The sequence below is a fragment of the Zonotrichia albicollis genome, chromosome 3 (assembly GCF_047830755.1).
Source record: "Zonotrichia albicollis isolate bZonAlb1 chromosome 3, bZonAlb1.hap1, whole genome shotgun sequence".
Lineage (NCBI taxonomy): Eukaryota > Metazoa > Chordata > Aves > Passeriformes > Passerellidae > Zonotrichia > Zonotrichia albicollis.
The window spans coordinates 60,406,374-60,429,761 of NC_133821.1; the positions used below are offsets into that span (position 1 = coordinate 60,406,374).

The window sequence follows — 23,388 nt, forward strand, 5'->3', positions numbered from 1 at the left end:
ATGACACTAGTCCACCAACAAAGAGGGGAAATTGCAGTATAATACAGCATGTTGTATCACTCTTCAATAAGCAGTTTATATAAATATCCCCATGCTTTCTTGTATTTGATGTATTTTATTTCCACAATGATCTTATTACATTAATTTAGTAACCTGACATTCACAAATAGAAATTCTAAGTATAGACAGCACACTTACCAGGAATTGTTTGTCAAAAAAGGAAGAAAAACTAAAACCACTTTACTATAGTACTACTGTCTTCCAGGCATTAAAAACAAATATTAAGCTAAATAATTACAACTTTTATTTTTCTTAAAGTATGATTTGATTTTGTTTGCTTGATTGCTCTTCTGACCAGTCCCCAAAGCTCAAATTAGAAAGACTATACGTTTGACACAGATGACAAATCAATGAAAAGACCCTCCTGGAAATAGAGAGCAGGATAGAGCCACAAAACCTGCCATCCCCTTACAGATTCCTGCACAAGTTATGCAGCATTATTTGAAATTATTTTTTTGTTCTGCTGTTTCCTTGAAGCAAAGTTTCAAGGCACCTTTTTCTTAGAAGTTGCACACATCTCAACAAAGCACAGTTTTGTGATTAGTAATTTACTAACATTATTAAGTTTGCATTTTAAGATCCCACAAAATTGCTGCACAGTGAAATTCTACATCATATAAGAAACTAAGAACAGTTTACCCATCTCAATTAGGTCGCATTTTAGATACAAAAAACCTTTACTCTCTGCATTCTGAACTCATTTCCATACAAAAATAAACTAAATCTCTCAAAAAGCTGTGGAAAAACATGCTCACATTGTTCTGATGCAAGACTTGCAGTACTCGGTTGACGTTATTTAAGGCATGTACTCGGGTGGAACCTCGTTCTTTAGGCTGAAAATAAAAAGTTACAATCTGTTCAACATCAGAATTAATGGACATATCAAACAAGATTAGAGAAAAAAATCTCCAGATTTTCACTTCTTTCTTTTAGTAGTAGTAAGAAAACCCAAACAAGATCATCCACAACAATTTCAGAATGAAAACTGGTCAGAACAATATTCCCTAGCCAAAGGCACAGGACAGGCCTTGGATTCAAATAGTGTTTCAGCTCATCTTCTGTAAGTCCACAATTTTTATTCCCAGCATCCACAGAATTATAAACCAGCAATGCAAAGGCAAAGGAAGAGTTCCTGGGGAAAATCTGAGTCTTTTGAACATTTGCCAGAGTACTTGAAATTTTCTGGCTCCCAAGAGAGAATAAGCAGCAATTTGTTTTTCTGGAACCAAAAGCCTGCTCAATCTTTGCATACTGGGAAGAAGTTATGCTTCCTGACTTTCCCTTCCTTTTAATATCAGGGGGAATATTAAAAAAAAAAAAAAAAAAGAAAAAAAAACCTCCACAACCGAAAAATAAAATCCCACCAAAAAAAACAAACCTTCAACTCGACAATTCCTGCCACTCCATTTTCTTTTAATCATCATAATTTTATTCCTGTGGCAGAAAGTGATCATACTGCAAGAGCATGGAGCTGAACTTGGAACACAGTAATCAACTTAAAAACAAAAAACTCATGTTGTTTTCATCCTACTTCAAATCACACCATAAATTATTAAAAGTAGTAGTTAAACACATCTGCTTAAAAAATAAAGTAAGCTTGCAATGTGAAATTTTGTATGACTGGAGGTTCCTCATAAGGGCCATAAACAAATTTGAAACTTAGTATAAATAGTTAAATCAAGAATTTAACCCCAAGTAATGGCACAGGTTTCACCATATTTTATGCATCTTTCTTAAGAGCCATTAATGTTAGCAGGGGAAGAGTTTTCAGTCACATGCAGTTTCCCATACACATTTTGAGCAGTTTTCAGCCTTTTCCTGTCTCTAGACAACACAATTTTTCAATGGAGATGCAAATTTTTACCTACTAGCAGTTGTCTTTTTACTCTCTTTTTGTTCTTTAAGGGATCTTTCACGGGCTTACTAGAAGCCCACAGGGATCCAGCTGAACACAGGTCAACCTGATCATCCAAAATCAGACCTTTAAAAGATCTCTCCTAAAAACATACACTATGTTTGCCATGTGAACACCACCACTGATTTTACATGCTTTGCTAGACAGTATGTAAACCCTCAAGAGAGGGTCAGGGAGGTCAGCCGGACACTGTATCTCATGAGTGGAGTTCATGGGAATTTCACTGGAACTGTAGAGAACAAGTACACATTACAAGCAAATTAAGGTCTTAAATAAATTAAATTTTTTTAAAAAAACCACATGCCTCAGTTTGTGTTGTGTTTATTCATTGGTCTGGGTTTTTTTTAATAAATGGAAATATGACTCAGATGTTTCTCTTACCAGAGGTTTCCCCGTCAGACCCTCCAAAAGGTCCAAAAGCTTCCTTCCATCTTTGAGATCTGTGAACATGTCTTTCACTGGGGCCTTCCCACTCTGCAGAAGAAAAAAAAAAAGAGTAATAAAAACAATGTTTAAGCAGAACGTCCCTAAAAAATATATGCTTTTTCCTTTGTATCTTTTTATCAATTCTTAATTGGCACTAAAAGTAGTGAATGAAAGCTAGGGGACAGCTACAATGATCAAGAAGGAACTCTTCCCTTTTTAAGTGTTATTTTCTTTCCTCCCTATCACTGTGGTTCTGTGCATCAGCAGCCTTATAATAAGGAACCAAATCAGTGCATCCTGGCTTAGATTAGGGTGGATGCATGAACATGCAAAGATGGCAAAGAAAGAAAACTTGGCAAGTTTGAGGAATCATTTGAGAAGGAATGCTTGGTTTGGCTGCATCTAAAGGAAGAAGAAACAGAGGCATATCAGAAAGCTATTGGAACAATTTCTATCAGATTTAAAATAAAGGACAAAAAATTACTTGGAATTGAGCCCTGTGTAAGGTGTCACTGTTCTACAAAGACCAGTAGATTAAAAGGTATGATATTTATTGAAACAAATTAATCTCTTTCTCTACCACAGAAATGAATCATAATGTGAAACCCAGAGGTATTCTAAATTACAAATTTCTAATTTTTACTTTCTTTGGGAGTGGAGGGACTGTACAAAAATCATGGCAGATGAGAGTAGAATCATGTTAACCTTTTCCATGCTTCCTTTTTATATTATCTCTTCTTAGAGCATAAGAAATTTACTGTGGGACAGTTCTACATGGCAGGGGGAGAAGACACAGCCAGCCAGCAACTAAGTGCATTTGCTTTGTAATATTGACCTGCTGGCTGCCAAGAAATCAATTAAACTACTGCTTTCAGTGTCCCTTCCAAGTGCCAATTTGAGGAGAAGAAAAATATTTTCTAAGTACCACAAAAAACTCCAATATTGTTTTTTTCCTGTCACCTTGACTTTTTAACATTGCTCTTCAGAAAGAAGGCTGTCAAAGACCCACCTTACATGACATAAATTAGCTGGCATAGATCTCTCCTGTCTCCACTTCTCTCCTCCTGCCCTACAGCTGCTGGTAATTGCCAAATACTGGCTAACAAATCAGAAAAAAAGAGAACTGAACAGCTCAATGAACCCTTTTGGTAAATGTCTGGTTTTCCCCAAAATTCATATGGGTTTTTCTTAGGTGCCCCATTTAGTTAGATTTGATACTACAAAAACTACCAACACAAAAAAAAAAGTCACAGTTGAACAGCCACAAAGAAATATTTTAGTTTCCTGTACAAAAATATAACTGAATGTAACAATTTCAACCAGCTGAACAGTGGTAAGTATGATCTTCCTCTCAGAGCACATACTTTTCACAGATGATTCAGATGCTTCACAGCTGCACAGCAACTTAACTAAATTTTTAAAGCATGCTGGAGCCTACAACAGGACAACTGGCTGCTGAGACGAGGAGAGACCAGTGGCTGCTGTCTACCTGGACTTCAGCAAATCTTTTGACACTGTCTCACATCATATCCACATAGGCAAACTCAGGTGTGCGAACTGGACAGGTGAAAGGTGATTGAGAACTGGCTGAATAGCAAATCCCAGAGGGTCCCAATAATTGGCACAGGGTCTATTTGGAGGCCTGTCACTTGTGATGTCCCCTAAGGTTCAATAGGGGGGCCAGTACTGTTTAACTTCTCCATCAATGACTTGGATGAAGGGACAGATGCCTCCTTAGCATAGTTCTTAGATGACACAAAGCTGGAGGAGTGGCCAATACCCCACAGGGCTGTGCAGTCACTCAGAGGGACCTCAACAGGTCAAAGAGATGGGTAGAAGAGAACTGTGTGGAATTCAACAAAAGCAAGTGCAGGGTCCTGAACCTAGGGAGGAATAATCTCATGCACTGGTACAGGCTTGGGCTGATCTGCTGGGAAGCAGCTCTGTGGAGAAGGACCTGGGAGTCCTGGTGGTCAACAAGCTGTCCACAAGCCAGCAGTATGCACATGAAGCTAAGGAGGCCAATGGTATCCTGGGGACATTGGGAAGAACACTACCAGGAGGTCAAGAGAGGTGTTTCTCTACTCATCCCTAGTGAGGCCACATCTCATTAGGTGTGTGTGAGACTCACGAGTGCTATGTCCAGCTCTGGGCACATCAGCACCAAAGTGATGAGGAACTCCTGGAGTAGCTCCAGCAAAGGGCAACAAAGTTGATCAAGGGACTGGAGCATCTCTGTATAGTATAGGTCGCCTTTCAGTCCTAGTAAAGTATCAGTATTGTACATGAATATCTGTATATAGGCCTTGCCCTGATAAGCCCCAGTTGTTCTTGATGGGCTTCAGTGGGCTGCAGCTGCGGCTAGTGAAGATAACTGTATAAAAGGGGCTGGGTTGGCCAGTCAGGGAGATCCTTGAAGGAGTCCTGACTAAGAAGGAACAGCATGCAGAAGAAGGAGTCCGTGCTGTGAAGATCTGCAGCCGTAAGGAGGTATGGGACTTTAGAAATATGATAACAGTACAGTACTCTAGAAATATAATAACAACATCTCTTTATGTGGAAAGTCTCAGGGAGCTGGGCTGTTCAGCCTCGAGAAGAGACAACTGAGACATGATCAGTGTCTGTAGGTACCTGAAGGGAATGTCCCAAGAAGATGGAGCCAAGCTCTTCCCAGCAGAGCAATAGGACAAGAGGTAACAGGCAGAAACTGACATAAATTTCACCTGAACATAAGAAATACCTTCCTTGTGCAGGTGTTCGCAAACAGAACGGATTACCCAGAGAGGCTGTGGAATTTCCCTCACTGGAGATGTTCAAAAAAATATCTGGATGCAATCCTGAGTAACACACTCTAGGGCTCTCTGCTTGAGCATGGTGTAATACAGGAGGAGATCAGCCACAGAGCAATCAACCAGTAAAATTTAGTTTACATTTGGTGTGCATCACCACACTGAAGACAGTAAAAACAGGTTGCTAAGGGCACAAGGAAATTGTTCCTATGACCAGAAAAGCAAGCAGTAGGAGCTAATAGAGGTCTCTGGATATAGTACTAATCAAAAACTCATTGTTAAGCAAAAAACTAAAAAACAACCAAACATCTTAGTCATTGAAGTGTGGGCCTCTCCAGAGCAGGGTAGAGGGGAATGATCACTTCCACTGACCTGCTAGCCACACTTCTTTTTATGAAGCCCAGGCTATTGTTGGCTTTCTGAGCTGAAGAACACATTGCTGCCTCATGTCTAGTTTTTCATCCACCAGTTCCCCCAAGTCCTTCTCCACAGGGCTGCTACTAATCTATTCATCTCCCAGTCTGTACGGATACTGGGAAGGCCAGGATGCAGGTGCAGGCCAGGACCACGTACCTGGACTCACCATACTTCACAGGATTCATATGGGCCCCACTTCTCTAGGCTGAAGTCTTTCTGGGTCACCTCCATTCCCACTTGCACATCCACTGCACTTGCTGAGGGTGGTGTCATCTGCAAACTTCCTGAGGGCATACTCAAACCCACTGCATGTCATTGGTGATATTGAACCCTTCAGATCACATTATGGACGCCTGAGGGACAGCACTTATTTCTGATCTCCATTTGGACATTGAGCAATTGACTGCAAATCTTCTGATGCAGCTGCCTAGGCAATTTTTCATTTATTTAACAGTCCATTCATCAAACCCCTATCTCTCCAATTTAGTGACAAATGACGTTGTGGGAGACACTATCAAAGGCCCTACAGAAGGAAAGCCTTTATAATTATACAATAATTATAATTATATATCATTAGAACAGAACACACATATATAACACCAAAACTGAGAATGCTATAGCCATATAGCCTCAATCAATTTGCCTTAGGTCCTTAAGTTAAAAAGGATTTGGAACTACTGGAAAAGCAGAACAACACCTCATCTAATACAGTGCAACAAGAGTATTGAGAGGATACAGCCTTCTTTCTTTGCTTCCATGCCCTCACTTCACATGCATGAAAATAAGCTGAATGACTTCCTGCTTTCAGTCCTTCATTTCAACAGGTCATGGTATGTTCCAGCCCTACGCAATGCTCCCTGCTGTGATGGTGGAAATAATTTCATCTGCTTTCTCAGGAGAATGACTTTTTCATTTTGATGACCATCAGAGCACCATGTTTTGCTGTCAGTTCAAAGAGTCAACAGAAGAGTATTAAATTATTTCTGCACACTAAGCTACTCATTCCTGGTTTGTTCAAGTACCCACTATCCTCAAAACACACAATGCAATACACAAAGCCTCTGTATTTAGTGACATCTAGTAAATGCTCTCCAAGGGAAACATGTTAGCTTACAGGATGTATTCTCCCACATGCAAGGTGACTCAAGTTTGCTAAGAAAGGGTTGCAACACCCACCCCACCAAGCCTATCACCACCTCCACAGAAGCATACCCACCAGGAAAGCTGGAAACCTGTTTCTTCAGCTTCCCACACCCACCTGAATCCCATGCACACACCTGGTGGCAGCTGCCACCCAGGCAGCCTCAGCTGTCCCATCAGGGCACAAAGCCAGCCCTAACAGTCAGCTGATGTCCCAATGGAGCAGAGACTGCACAGGCACTGCATCCTGTTCTGCTCACACTGCCTCCTCCCAGTCATGCATTTTTCTCATACCTGAATGCACATTTCCATGTAGGATCTGCTATGTGAGCCATATAGTCTGCAGTCAGAAACATCACTACTCTGTCCTCCAGTGCAGCTGGATACTGGACTGCTTTCTTGGGATGCAGTTTGAGAGCAACCCACTGTGCTTCAGGAAGTCTTCTACTTTCTTTATGCAAACAGAACAGCTACAGATTCCAACTTCTGACGGCCACATGACTCAAAGTTTATTAAGCATAGAAGGGTGCAGGAAAATAATTTCTTTAAATGGCAGCCCCAAGTGATAGTCCCATACCCTTATTTCTCAAGAGATGACAAGGAAAAATTCTGGGGCAAAGCTGTCCAAGCAGCCATGCATGCCCTCTTGTGCCAGGTACGAGCCAGCCCTGAGCCAGGCCAGGCTGCTGCCATCACCCTCTCTTTGTGATAAAACCCACACAGAGCCCCATCACCTCACAAGCAATGCCCACCACCGAGCCTACTGGGACAGGCTGCTGTGGCAGTGCAAGGGCAATCTGGGAGCTGCACTACACGGCCCCTAAGGCTGGACCTGTACTTCTACTCCAGGGGCCATCACCTGAACCCTGGCTCTGACCCAGCAGTCTGACTCCCATCAGGGCACCTGCTCCATGCACACTGCACTGCGGTGAAGCAGGCAGCCCTGAGCGGTGAAGCTGGGGCAGGCTGGTGTGCTGCTGCAAAGAGCCTGGGCTCTGGGGGAGGACAGAAGGCAAGCCACAGGGCTCTGCAGCTTGCTTCCTTAACCATACCTACCCCCATCCATACTGCTCACTCCTAACACCCAGAAAATAATCTGGCCTTCTGAAAAATGAAGTCCGTAGCTACAGATACACACACAAATAAATACACAATCTGCAGCATGCAAAAAGCACATGCATTTCTGTCTCTGAAGATTCTTGTCTGGCATACAGTACACTAAGGCAATCTAAATTTCTCTTTTTCAGAACTAACATTTTACTCACTTTCTAAATACTTAAAGACTACACAAGTACAAAGTAGTTCAGCCCTTGCCAGCATCCTGTAAGGAGAAGCAGTCCATCACTGAGCATAATGGATGGAGAAATTTAAGTATTTGTCTTTTAAGAAAGAGTGACAGTGACAAACCACACCGAGCCCTTCACAAGGGCAAATAGCTAGTCAAGGTTGTGTTGGTAAGTACTTAAAGAGCAGCTTACATTGTGCTAAGCACTGTACAAATACCAGGCAGCTAATGGGTCCTTTCTCAAAGACAAAATAGAGTCCAGTTTACACTACAAAGACAGCATAAAGGACAGGCAGGGACACACTTCGTACCAGAATCTGTGCCGGTTCGGGGTGTAAAGTATTCACATCCCACTCACTGAACACTTTTATCAGTTAACAGAAGGTAGTTATTCTCAGCTTTGCTTATGTTTGCCACAAGAGCAGAAAAAACAAACCAAAAAAATCCTGGCAGAAATCTCTTTCCCTCAGCCTGTTCAAGAAGGCTTTCCCAGCAGCGCCGTACACACAGTTACTGTAACAGACTCAAGGGTTTGATAAAACAGACAAAAGAACATAATTAACAGACTCAGAAAGAGGCAGTGTTGGTTTACCAGCGCTTTAAATTAGCACTGATAGCAGGAAAGGAGTTGATTCACCAACAGGCTGGTATAAGGGAAAGAGGAAGAAGAAAAAAGAAAAGGGAAAGGGAGGCAGAGCAAGAGAAAGGAAAGTAAAAAAAAAATAAAAGCTAGAGACTGTACATAAGCTGAGGGCTAGGCTTGCTTGTGTTCTCATGAACTTTGCATGGTGACATTTGTTATGCACCAGTAGGCACATACAGAAGGATCAGAACCAGATCCAATCCATCACATTACATTTATTCCAACAAACATTTTAATGCCAGCCTTTGTGTGAACACAAGTAAGGGAGACAAAGAGATAAAGAACTTTTGCTAGTTATCCACAGCAGAAACAACTTTCTGTTGATTTACCTCATGAGGAAGCAGCAGTTTATTAATGATCTGTGAGCTGGAAACCAGATGCTACCATATGTACACAAGACCAGGCATCTCAGGCATCAGTTTTACACTTTTCAGCAAGACACTGGCACTGTTTGGGAAGGAGATACCACACAGTGTTCTCCTCACACCAGCTGCCCTCATATGCCCCTTTGGCCATCTTTCAAGTGCCTCTACCTGGATCAGGTTTAAGAGGGTGACTCACACTTCCTTGTGTGCATCTAGAATTACTCACAACGAAGGGTTACCGAGGCCAGCCAACATGACTGTGCAGAAATCATTCCTCCTCTTTGCCAAAAAGCATTCCCAGGAAGTGGAAGAAGGTATAAACAAAATCCAGATCAGATTTTTTGAAGTCATCCAATGCTGCTGGCAGTCAAAAGCCCAGCCATCAACACTTACAGTTTGTTCTACTAAAGCCACCACTAGGTGGCTTAGCTACAAGGCAGTGATCATTCCTGAGTATGTTCTACAGTAGAACATTCTCAATTGGCCCTTTATTACCAATGAGGAACTGTATCAAACTGAGCCTAGTTAGAGAAAAAACTGGAGTCGCAAATTCTCAGTGGGACAAAACCTCCTTTTTTCAAACACCAGCTATTATTTATCATTTTATGATGACTACTTAAGTTCTTTATTCTTCAACATGAAATTATATGGAAAGGCAATCATTAAAGAAGGTTAAATGTTTACCTAGTTGTTTAACTAGAAACATGAAATTCTCATTTCAATTATCTGTAGCAGACAATTTACCTGTGCTTTAAATCAATAATTATTGAAGCTACATTATTAAACCTAACTTTTTCAATTAATGAATGCCAAAGAGATTAGAGAATAAGAGATAAGCTACCTCTATTTCACATCCTCCTCAGTGATACTGATTCAGACCTTGTAGCCACAACATTAAAACCAGGATGAAAGGTCCTCTCAGTTTCACAGTTAATGCACCCTGGCTGTCACCAGGAAAGTAACACATTTCATAAAATCATACAAATGGCCTTCACCACTAAGGGAATGCAGCAGACAAGTTCCAGCGGCTCAGAGCAGGGCTGGGAAAAGCCCTGGTTGCCATTTACATTATCTGCCACTTCAGGAACACAAGAAAGCAGTACACTGATTCACCATCAGATTCTTTTATCTTCAAATGTCACTTTTATGAAGTTGAGTTGTTTTAATTAATTCTTTTTAATCAGTATATGACAGCTTTTTAACATCTTATATGCTCAATACATAGATAAAAGCAGTAGTAGAACTGTAAAGACCCATTCCTTTGAGAAGGGGCAAGTATTGGAGAGGTTGGGCACTTTCTTAAATGATAGCATGAGCCATTCATAATGTTCAAGTACATTCCCACGGAACTGATGGTAACCAGTTTAAACTCAGGAGCAAGAACTACACTTTATCATGACCCAGACCAAGAAAGAAACATGCCAAGTGCTGCTACATTATAAGGCCAGCACATGGGAACTCAATGTGGGAAACAAATCAGAAAGCAAAAAGGTCATTGCATAAAGTAAACAACTAGGTCAACAAATAATCTCACCAGTTTCTAATTTAAGACCATAGACAATGTTTACAGAAGTATTTTTATGAAAATGTGGTACTTTTTTCCATTCTCCTTCCACTAACATGCAGGAGTTACAGGACATCATACACAAATACTAGCTGCACTGTGACAGATATATTTTCACTGGGTATACTCTACTCCATGCTGAATATTGCCAAGGAGTTGTGGCATCTCAACACGATACTAGTACCAAAACTATGATTTCAAATACCAAGTAAAGCAAATAAATAAAAAGTTATAATCATAAGAAGACACCTTATAGAGCAAATTATTTTTAACTACTGGTGCTCAAAAATAAAATAGTTACAAGTAACTAAACAGCTATTTAAAACCCCAGACTAACAGGGGCTGGCGGGCGAAACTAATACTCATCACTGAGATATGCTGGAAATTTTGACAGACATGAGTTTAAGAAGCAGCAAAGCTGAACAGCTAAAGATAGTTCAATTCACCTAACACCTAAAATACTCGACTGACAACATGAACGAAGGAGGGAAGATCTATCAGTGCAAATAGCACAGCAAGGCATCAGTAACTCTGTAGGTCTTTCTCTCTCCAGTGTATTTATTAATGCATTTACATAAGCCTATGTTACAATAACATGTTTAATGTAACAGTACTAACCTCAGCTTGCAATTAAGCCTCATTGCACAACAGTACCAGCAGGGGCAGCTGGGACCCTGCTTACCACTGTTAGTTATTTCTCTTGTAAGACTAAAAGGTTGTCCTTTTAGTTATAGTTTTTCAAGCAACATAACTTCAACTGGACCCTTTAAAAAATTTTTAAAATCCTGCTAACCAGGTTGACTAGTCTCATTAGCAGCTAACAGGTAAAGGAACAGATCTGCTTTGGTGCCTCGACCAGGTTCAGCTCGAGTACTTCAGAAGGTCCCACAAACCCTCCAACAACTGGGATGAAAACCAAGCCTAAGAATCAGACCGAAACCCAGAGCATTAACCAAGTCAGCAATACTTACAGCCCATATTACTATGCCAAGTTTTCAAGTTCACCATGGGAGACACTGCTCACACCTTGTTCTTAGAGCAAAAAGCAGCAGAAATTGAAAGGAAGGCAGAAAACTGACAATTTTTTTGCTGTGACTATATCTGGGAGATATCAACTGCTACATATTATTGCTTTTATGCTAGAAAGCAGTCATCCTTACCATAACTCACAACCTACTATAGAAGAAAAATTTACTTTTGTGCTTCTTGGCTAAAAGATATGCTAGGCCTAGAAAGGTTTGTTTTGTCTTCCCATAAAAAGAGACTAAGAAAAAAGTAGACTAAAATAGACCTTTTTAAGGCCAGCTCATGCAAATGCTAATTCCTTTCCATCCAGATTACTCTTCTTTTCTAACAAGGTTATTGCTTTTTAAGCTTTGGGTGGTTTTGAGTGAAGTTACATTTTACAGTTTAATTCAGCATAGAAAAATATCAGAAGCAATTAGACTGTAGAATATTTCACCAATCATTAAGTATCTCCTTGCTTGCACAACAAAAACTGCACTGCAAAAAGGACTAGACACCATCTTAGGTGATGTCACCTTGGACAGACAAAATTGCCTAATCAATCTTTTTGATCTCTTTGCTTGCATGACTACTACATGAACTCCATAATTCTCCTTCCCCACCAAAAAAAAAACCACTTCTGAAATGTCTTTGACCTCAGGTATATGGGTCATGTGAAATTAATTATCATGAATAGGTATAATTTTGCCTTTAAAAAGATTTATCACAGTTGCTAAGGGTCAGCAACGGAGCTGCAAAATATCTTCACAAGTGTAGGGCCTGACATGTACTATTATGACAAAACAGAGAAAAGAAAATTAAGAAGCAGAAATGGAGGAAAACATCTATTCAGTACACCACACAAAAAGCTAAAAGAAGACTTTGCAGTTACTATATGAATTATTGCCTGGTATAATGAGGAATTAACTGTTTCAATTTTAAGATGTATATAAGCCACAATACCCCAAAGCGCTCCAAGAACAACTCATTAGTTCTCCTACTGGCCTGTCTACTCTCATTTTCCCTTGGTGTGCTTCCAGGGGAGGGGACACATCAGAGCCCAGGAGAGGAAATGCACAGGAGCCCCACACTGAGCACCTGCCTTCTCAAAGGCTAACCTGGAGCTCAGCCCTGAAGGATGCATTCTGATCTCAAGCCACACCTCCTCTTCTTTACTCTAACCCTAAAATCAAATGTATTTTTGGAAGACCACAGAGTAGGAAAAAGAGCTTAAGATGCTGTAGAAGTGTGGGATGTCTGGCTTTATTCTTCACATTGCCAGATCCTGGCCTGGCTCCAAGCCCTGTCAATGCAGGCCAATGCAGATGTCAAGGCACTAGCACAGGACCTGGAGGAGCAGAATCACAAATATATGCAGCAAGAACACTGCAAACGCACAAGACATAAAAAAAAAAAAAAAAGAAATTGAGCTTGTATTGGAAAGCAATGGGAACACATGATGGAAAGGAAAGGGAGGCCCAGCGCTCAGGCACGCAAGGGCTTTGAATGCAGTTCCTGACACCTTGGAACAATGCCCCAGCTGACTCCATTCAACAGCCTGCCATATCCAAGACTTATAACTGAGGGGCAGGGAAATCTAGTGTCATTTTCACTGAATACCACAAATCTCTGGGCTTTTACGCTCCTTTTGCAGAGCACAACCTTCCTACCAATAAAGCTTTTTTTTCCCATCCCTGTGGGAAAATTTCCCAAACACAGTGAAGAAGCAAGGTTTTGGTAATAAGACACTGCTTCAGTTTGCCAATGCTGGATCTGTAAGCTTCCTCCAGTGAGTGAGTGACAGCACTGAGTTCTGACAGGCTGTGACAGACCTGACTCCATGGGTCTAAATTAAGTCAGGGAATCATGTTTCTTGTGCTGACTCTGTGTTCCACCTGCCAAGCTCAGGAAGAGCAGAGGAGGAGAGGAACCAATCTGAAAGCAAACTTGGAAAAGTACCACCTTGGAAAATGAGCAAACTAAGCCAACAAAGACAGAATCCTACAAGAAGGCATAGAGAGGGCAAGGTTAGTGCCGCTGAGACAAAGGGAAATGCAAAAATAGGACTGACCGCACAAGCATCAAACCCTGTAAAGGCAGGAGAGGGGAAATGAAGGGCAGATAGAGCAGATATGGAACTTTAAAAAGAAAAACTGAGTCTTGATGGGAAAAAAAGTATAGTGACAAAGGCAAAAGTGGACATGAAATAGGCAGGGCAGCCAAACTCAAGATTTGCAAGGATTTGCCAGGCAGGCAAGGCTTCTGACATGAGAGGGTGTAATACTAAGTGAGGGGGGAAAAAACAAATATACCAACCAAAAACAGGGTCAGAGACTAGGAGTAAAGGAAGAAAATAGGGCAGAAAGAACTGTACTTGCAGGGTTCTAAAGTGGAACACAAGACTCCTGAATTTCTTAACATGCCTATCAAGTTTCTAGAAACCTTCTGGAGTTGCAAGTGTGAGTATCCAACTACTTTGCTCTGTAATTATAAGCTGAAGCACCAGATATCTGCAAGATGCAGTTAAAAATCCCAGGCCTGCTGATAAAACATCTAAGTAGATAAAGACTGAAGCTATTCAGATATTTGGACCAACTAGAGTTGATTACAAAATCTTTGTTCACTTTCTCTTTAACTGTGTGAAACAAGTAACATAGGGGTACTGGAGCTCTACAATATCCTGCAGACTTGAACTCAAGCTCCACTGTTAGCCAGAAGTTCCCCTGTAACTCATCAGAATAATTTAAAACACAATTTTGCATGCAATTACTAACTGTGTGCCAGATTAAGACACTTCCTTAGATCACTAAAGCCAGTCCTTGCTGACACGGGCATAATCATCTTCAAGTCCCTTTTCTATGCTGATCGAGCTCCATCTGAAAACCAACTAAATATTTTGGATGGTTTGATTGAGTTTGCAGAAGATATGAACCCTCCAAATTCTGTTATAAGGATCAAGAGTTCTGTTTTATATCATGAAACATCAAAGAAATGTTAAATCCTCTGTGACAATTTAGCTAAAGTCTCAGATCAGGCACTCAAAGTTAGTAGCCATTTCTGATGTTTACCTTTATTTGCAGTGGCTAAAAACCACTGTGACAAGATAGCACTTCTGCATTGTATGCAGAAAATAGAGGTTCTGAAAATAACCTACTGGAAAGTTTTAATGAAGATTAATATAGAAAAGGATAAAAGGATAGAAAACAATCCTACATTTTATGAAGAACATATATCAGTTATCCATACAACTACATGCTTTAATTGGTAAGGCTACACTCAGGAAAACAGCTAAATCAGAGTCTTGAAATTAGACTGGACAGAGCAATAGAAAAAATACAGTAAGTAAAAACATCACATGGCTTTATAACCACATGCTGAAATGCTCTGCCTTAGTATTTATTGAAACAAACTTCCCCATTGGTTAAAGCTTGATAACAGATTATTTCTCTAACAATTTTTATTCCCTCTAATTTTAACAAAATATCCTTACTACACAGCCATCATAGGCTTGTGAGCTGTAGTGTGTACATCTCTCCTAAGGTATGTCTAAGAGAGCAGTGAGTCTTGGCTGAGTACATTTACTGACCTTAAAACAATCCACTTTAAATGTTTGTGCCTTGATTTTCAAACAACACACACAAATAAAAGGCACTGTTCTAGCACAGTTTAAACCAAGAGCACAAAACCAGGTTACTGTACTGGAACTACACCAAGAACTCTTATCTCACCCATCAGGGTACTGAAGCAAGCACCTCACAGCACACTTGAGATACTTCAAGTGTTTTACTCACCTACCTGTTCTCTGATGAGAAGGGAAAGACACTGCTCTCTCTCTAGATCCTTTGTAAAACCTTATTGAATTGACTTAAATCAAACTCAGCATTATGCAATTTCACAATTTTTGTATGCTAAGCTACAAAAGCTCAACCGATTACTTTCTATTTGCTTAAATGAAGGGCAAGTACAATGTAATTAACGTGGATGGACAAGTAAAATTTTTTGGAATGAAATTTGCAATTCCATACAAAATACCTAAGTTAACATTTTGTTTTCTGCAATATAAGTCAGATTACATTTAACTAACCTCTAAAATCCCTCTACCCTACTAAGCAGCTAAATCAATCTAGTTGACAGAAAAGGAATTTTAAAACAATCCAAATGACTTGGTACATAAAAGGACTTTGACAGAACAGGACTGAAATCAGTCTCTTTCTATTTTTAAGGTACAGTTGAAAGTAGACTTCCTTACATGAAGTGATTTCTACTTAACACCATAATTTTCCTTGCAATTTGAACATGCCAGTCTTAATAAATCTGTGTCTTGTCATGCCAAAATAGCCATGCCTAAGTTTGAATTGGACATGCAGCAGTTGGGAGTACGTCCTCTTACAGGAGTCTCTTTAATCATTAGCAAGGCTTTCATAGCTTTAGGTGTTTAAGGGGCCATGAAGTTACAGAGTTACAAAGCTACAGTTACATCAAATCCTGTGAGTATCTGACCATACCCGGCACCTGGGAAATCCAGGAGCTCAGCAAGATCTGTCTGGTTACACAGTATAGAAGGAAAGATGCTGTATAAGATACATCCATGTGACTACAAGCAGAATGACTGAAAATAATTCTACCTTCTTCAATACAATGCCTGCAGTACTCACAGATGAGTCACCTAGCACATTCTCAGTATGACTGTCATTCATTCTCAGTATCACTGTCATTTCCATGTCCATGCCATCTCTATGCCAGCTACATGACTACAGCCAGTCCTTTCTTTCTCACCACATTTTCCTTCCTTACATGATCCTGCTCTGCCTACTGCTCCTTCTGCAGAACCACCACTCCTCTGAGCAGCAGTCCAAAGCTGAGCTTAGAGCAACCAGTTACCCACACACATTCCTCCTCTAAAGAGCAAACTAGCCAAGAATGCATTGGATGAAGAGTGCAGGATATCAGCTTTCAACCAAAACAAACCCAAGCCAAATGATTCAACCAAGGCCACAAGCCTTGCATTGCTCAGTGTCCTATTGCACAGGAAGGAAAGGAAGGTAAAACTTCCTTACATTACTGATCAAGAACTTCAGAAGGGCAGCACTCCAGAAGCAGTCACTCATTGCTAAAGCACTGTTACAGATTTAAATTAAAAAAAAAAAAAAAAAAAAAAAAAAAACCACCACCAAACCACACACCCCCTTCCTTAATATTTATATCTGCTTTCAGGATTTCACACACATGCCACTTTTCCATAAAAGCATGCAGAAGAGTAGTTGCCCCATTTGCAGCACCACACTAGGCAGAAAAAAAACATGAGCTGTTCCTGATAATATTCCAGGTTCTTTCACACATTCAAACTATGAAGCAGGAAAACTTTCCACAGACACTTATATTCCTGGGCAAAGTGTCATTTTTCCCTATCAGCAGAACAGTGTAAAAAGCAGGCTTTAAATAGCATTCCAAAGCAAACGTCACTTCCTTTATCATCCCAAACCATGAAAGATCCTCAATAAGCTTCCAGTCAGTAAAGAGAATTAAAATGAGAACTGTACAGCATGAGAGCTGACGAAAATTCAAAATGAGCAAGCAATTATATAAAATTTCAGTCAAGGCTCAAGTAGCAACACCAGGTGGCTTCAACTAGAAGTTTGCAGAGTGAGTAAAGCTGACTCAGCAACGGAGTAAACACAGTGATGAAGGTTCAAAATCTGCTGCAATGCATTCTGAAAATTGCACATAAACTAAACCAAAACGAAACAAAACCAAACAGACATGCTCATGCAAATAACTATTTGATATGTTAACAAACAGAATCTTTCATTTTTTCTTAAAATATAGTATCCAATAAACATTTGATACTGATGTGCAGGAGGAAATGAAGGGAACAAACACTACACTGTTTTATCTGCTTTCACTACACACTGACATTTTACTAGGAGTATTCAACAAGAGTATTGTTGAATACTCCTAGTAAAGTAAAAGCAATGTACATTTAACCAAAATTATTCTAAACAGTGAACCAAACAAAATCAAGTAGTACATCCAAACCAACATTACCTTGGAAAAGCGAGCATTTATCCATTTTGTAAAGGTTTTTTTCTGTACATCATTGTGTTCATCTGGAGAAAGAGAATAAGAAAACAATGAGTGAAGTTGCATTCTTCTTAATCCTAGATTGTTCAATACAGGTCACATTAAACGCTGTCCTGAGACATGGGAGAACTTTTTGCCTTATCTGTCAATAAAGCTGAACAAACATCCACAACACTTGAGTACTTGCAGAGCCACAAATGCTTTGCCTTTGCTAGTAACCACAGCAGCTCCTTTGCATTAGAATCAGCCTCACAGCACCTCCCAAGCGGGTTCCTGATGCATAAAATTCACAAGCCTCCCATCTGGTGAAAAACAACCTACGAAACCATGGGCTTTTAATTAACAGACTCTGTCAACACCTTTGTGCCTGAGTGCATTACTCCAAAAGGTGCTGAGGGCCTTACTCAAGCTTCTGATGCAGATAATAGCCTCTGTGGTAGCAAAGCTGCTGGGACAACCCTTGAAGCACTGGCAGCCTTACCCACCCTCAGCCTACTTTTGCACCTGGGTTCAGAAGTGTGTTAGTGATCAGTCACAGACAAGTTCAGCTAAGGTGTGGGAAGGGCTCAGTAGAGCCCCTCCCTTCAAATGCCCTGCTGGTGTGACACCTAAGCAGCACCACCCAGGGTCTGAGAGACAGCCATAAGGAGCCAGCAGGAAAAGAAAGAAGGGCAGGCAAGTGCCTGTAAGTCAGAATAGAGGGAGGAGCAGTGGCCTCCAGCGGGGCAGAGAGAAGGCAGCTTCCCAGGATGCCTAAGGAAGCCATTTAGGAGTCACCTGCAATTTTACAGAGCCCATCCCACTAAACCAGGGTGAGTCACTTCCAGCACAGGACAGACACTCCTGCCTGTATCACAGGACACATCTTGGGTAAACTGCACTGAGCACTGCTAAAGGTGAGCCTGTGCTTCAATACCTGTACTTAAATGACAGTGAAATAACTGCTGACAACCAGACTAGGCTAGGGAGGTTCACCCAGTATGGATTTACAGGTCTGCTTGCCACAGACAAGAAAATACACACATGCAGCTTGTCAAAGGCTTCAACCTCCAAAGCCCTGCACAAACCACAGCCAGCGCAGTCAGTGCCTTACACCAGGAAAACTGTTGGACAGCTGCAGCCTGGATAAGGAGTCTCCAAGAGCCTTTCAAGACTCCACCAGCTTCTTGGCAGACCAACCTTGAGATACCCTTCAGGCAACCACAACACACTGCTGTCTGGAACGTTCTCTTGCAGAACCTCTTGGTGGCAGCTGGCATCAATTTTTCCAGAATCCATTCCACAAAGCAGCAAACCACAATGGTTTTCAGACTAACTGTCCCTGCACTTGGAATGAAGCCACAGAAAAAGCCTGATTGCAACTCAAATTTTCTACTTCACGTAATCATGAAAATTTATGCAGTCTGAAGCAATATTGGATTATGATTAAAAAGCACCACTTACAAGATCATATACTCGCAGCAGCAATTGAGACTGTTGTACAATTTCATCTATAAAATCCAGATATTAAAAAAATAAATCTAAAAACAACAGAATACAACTGGAAGATTTATACAGATAACCTCAACATTTCTAATTTCTGGCCTAACACAGAAGCTGACACTACCCATGTATTCACATCTAAGATATCTAGCCAAAAAGCTGTTACACACAGAAAGAAACCAAAAACCAGGTGTGTTTTACCTAACAGCAAAGAATAGTGGCTACAGCTCAGTCCAAATACAAGAAGTCACATCAATATGAAATGAAGTGTCATGACAGTTGAAAAACTTAAACTGTATGAAACCGTTCATATCCATTTAAATTAAAACCTTAGTTCTGGGCTTCTTTTAGGCTACAGCTGAAAAACCTGCTTAGGACACAAGGATGCATGTCAGCCAGGAGCCACTGTTTCACCCTTCCATGCCTCTCCTCTTTGGCAGCTAAAGCTGATCCAACAGACCCTACTCTTGATTCACACCTCCAGCTCAACCAAACATCAATAACAGCACAATAACTGAAAAGATTTTTCTGAGCAAGCTTCAAGATAGCTATAGCATGCAATGCTCAGAATGTTGAAACTCAAGGTGTTGTTTCAGGGGAGTATAATTACCTAAGACACTTTGTTAACCCTGTCTTTTCCGCTAAGTGGCATACAGCTCCTTACCATCAAAGACAGAACCAAGTAACTTCCTGCTAGATCCTAAGTATCCATCTCACAGCAGCCTGGCAGACAAGATGACACTCAAAAGAAATTTTAAAAAATAATATATTTAATCCTTTTTTCCCCTACAAGTCTGTTTTTTTTTTTTTCTTTTAAGACACAGGAATGAACTAGATTGGTCCAACTGCCACTGTTAGAGCAATGTTTTCCCTTAGCTTTAACTGCAAATACTGTTTGTATTGAACACAGTGAGATTGAAACATATTTTCATTCTAAATATCATTCATTAACCAGCCTAGCCCTTTTGTGCCAACACCCCCAACTACATCCCTATGTACCATGACGGTTTCCCAAGGCTCCATCTGCCTTTTTCCCTCCTTAAGCATCTGTGAGAATGAGCAGTAACACCACAGTTCAAGGTATCACATTCTTTTAACGGTATTGCTCCTTAGCATGATAAAGACAAAGAACAGAGAGGCCAAAAACAGTTGTATGACTGTGTTAAAGGAGAGCAACAGTTTTGAAAAGGGTCCTGCATTTATAAATCCTGTGCAGTAGGAGCTCTACAAACCCCACTCTTGGAGGGTTCAGCCCCTTCCTGAGCACACACATGGCAGGAGGTGACAACTCTCCTCAGCATTCCCTAGCTCCAGCCTGCCAGGACTACCTCAGCAGCCTTGCTCCTACAGCTGCTCCCCACCACCACAGTCCAGTCTGTGGCAGTGCTCTTGCTAGGTGTGCTGCAGTAGCACACACAGCACTTCCTAAAAATCCAGCCCCCTTTCCCCCTTTTCAAAAAAGAGCATTTTCTAGGAAGCGGAAGGAAAAACATCCACCAAAACTTGTGGGAGGACAGAATGTAAGAAAATAAAGATAGTGCAGAAGGCAGTCTCACACTTGAGTAGTGCAGCTGTACCAATCACCAGAGATTAGGAATAGGCCTGGCCTTAACAGGCCACAGCTGTGTCCAATAAGGAGATGAGTGCTACAAAAGAGTGGGTTAGCTGGGTAAGGAGAGAGTTGGAGTTGGTTGGCTGTGCTGTGAAAAAGGAGTTAGTGCTGTGAGGAGATGCCCATGAGAAATCACCAAGAAGGTACGGGAGATTTGCAATAAGACAACAACAAAAACCCACGTCTTTGATAATTACAAACTACTTAATCTTGATAAAAGATTTGGTGAATGAAAGAATATGAATGCATGTACCTCTAGTATCCCCTAAGGAGCAGTGCATCCTTTCTATTTCTTAAGCAAGGAATAAGAACCCCCACAAATCCCATCTTCCTAAAACATCCTGGTCAGTTACAAAATCCACAGACAACCTTTGCCAGTCAGACTCTATGCTTATGCTTGCTTTATAAAAGCCTCTGTAACTAGGATCTTTGGAACTGGCTGTTACAGCTCCAGTTTTGTCAAGCTTTCTCCTATAAACTCCTGAAAAAAAAAAAAAAAAGAAATTGAAATGCTGGTGCTTGGATAGCAACATTGACAAGTTATTTTATCCTTCAAAGTAATTTTCTATAGATTCCTACAAATTTGTAAGGCTAACCCCGGGAGGCTGACATTATGATCTGGATAACAAATTAGCCACATTCAGTAAAAAACAATATCACCATTCAGCAAAGCACACAGTTACACAGCCAGTCAACTTCTCACACAAGACATTAAAAATGTCAGCAAGTTACAGCCCAGCAAGAAACAAATTCACCAAGTTGCTAAAACATTTGTTTCCTTTCACACTGCTGCAGCCTGACAATATAAGCCAAGGACTGACTCAGGGCCAAATTCTGCTTCATTACCTACTGACTGTTTCCTCTCTCTGCCTGCCCTCCAGCCACTTAATGGACTAGTAATGGACAATGTCAGAACAGTTTGTTCCTTTAAGAGGAAATAAAAACAAACCTAAACACACACACAAAATTAAACTCTTGTGATGACAAAAGAGAGAAAAGCTTCCTATCCCAGATGCCTGCTCCTGTTACACAGGATGATGTATGTCCACCCAATTGGAGTGCGCTCAGAAGAGCCGGCTCCTGTGGGATCAGATGCCCAGGCTGTGTCCTGGCACTCAGTCGCCCCCAGCAGCCGCTTCTGTAGCCTCCCACGCCTCCTCCACCCACAACATTGTGCTTTCACTTTGTTTGGGGCACCTTGGAAACACAGCTCAACTCCAATCTATTACCTTGTGAATATCATGTTGGAGAGCAGAAAGGAAAGCAAAAATTATCTAAAAATAGAAGTAAAAAACAAAAGCCTCACTGGATTGTGGTTTGTCCTCTACTCAACCTCTGTTTCATGCTGAAAGAGAGCTTTCTTATTTCCCCAAAACACATTACATGCTGGCATGACAGAACTGCATTATTTAGCTTTTCAAAGACAGAAGTTATCACACCCAAAACAGCTGGCAGAACAGCCCTAAAATGAAAATGCCCTGGAGAAGCATGGACTTGATTGGCAAATAAAGTACAGAAATTGCCCAACCACTCCGGCACACATTACTAAGGGTCATCTCACATTTGAAGACTTAAATTTGCCTTCACCACCTCATTATTTAGGTTCTCAGAAAAGGAATTTAGAAATAAAAGATGGAATTACCCTGTGGGTTTCAATTAAGACACTTGGAATGTACCGAAGTTAGAAACATCCCTTTGCCTAAGCCTTTAGGCAATGGAGAGTATCTATAGTAGATATCGCCCCTCCCAAGACGTGCACACCTATGAAACCCTGACAACAGTAACATAAAGAGGGATAAGGTTTGTATTCCTGGACAGAAAAACCCTTTTGAAAACAGCTATCTTTTTGTCAAATTCAGACAAATTCATATAGCAAAAGACACAAAATTAGCATCTAAAATTTGAGCACAGAAACCAGCACAGTTTTTATCCCTGTTAGCAAGAAGCAAAAAGCCCGGAAGCACCGGTTTGCGACCACCAAGCTCACAGAAGAACCCCTGAGCTCACTGTGAGTACTGGCTCCTGACTTTATCAACACAGAATCTTCATGAGCAGGTTTTAAGGATTGGGGGGAATGGGAGAAAGTAAGATATTTCATTTTTTTAAAAGGAACGAAAAGCAAAAGTTGAGATTGTACTGCACATTCTCTCTTTTCTTGCAACACCAGGGTAGAAAAAAATAGCTCCAGCAACACATAATTTGCTTGTAAACTTTCACCTTTGTGCTGCAATTTTAATTTCTGCAATCAGTGGTATGCACAAAGCTTTCCTTCGTTCCTTTTCCTTCTCACTCCAAACTTCAGCAGTTGGGCAAAACTAGAGTAATATTAATAGTGTATCTAACATTTTAAAAAAAGAAAGTAACAACTATAGAATATAAGCATTAGCAAAAAAAAAATTATGCAGAAAGAAAAGTCATGTACCTCTCACTACCTGCTGTTTCCCAACAGCAGACACCACCAAAAACAAGACACCATAGACAAGTAATGAGGACCACCCTCTGGTCCTCACCAAAGTGTACTGTAATTGTAAGCTAAATTGTGTTTACTTCACAACAAAAATCCCCCAGCAACTGATAACCTAGAAGAAGGCATCCTCACAGCTG

General features: G+C 40.8%; 1 protein-coding gene across 7 annotated transcripts in view; it reads right to left on the bottom strand.

Annotated features, from left to right (window-relative positions):
• Nucleotides 1-23,388, bottom strand: part of UTRN (utrophin) — a 347,871-nt gene that overhangs the window by 272,404 nt on the left and 52,079 nt on the right. For all 7 annotated transcript variants that reach the window (XM_074537592.1, XM_074537591.1, XM_074537590.1 and 4 more), the window contains 3 exons: nt 17,655-17,716; nt 2,357-2,449; nt 816-893 (listed from right to left, as the gene is read on the bottom strand). In XM_074537592.1, coding sequence (XP_074393693.1) covers nt 816-893; nt 2,357-2,449; nt 17,655-17,716 — 233 coding nt within the window. The remainder of the gene's footprint in view (nt 1-815; nt 894-2,356; nt 2,450-17,654; nt 17,717-23,388) is intronic.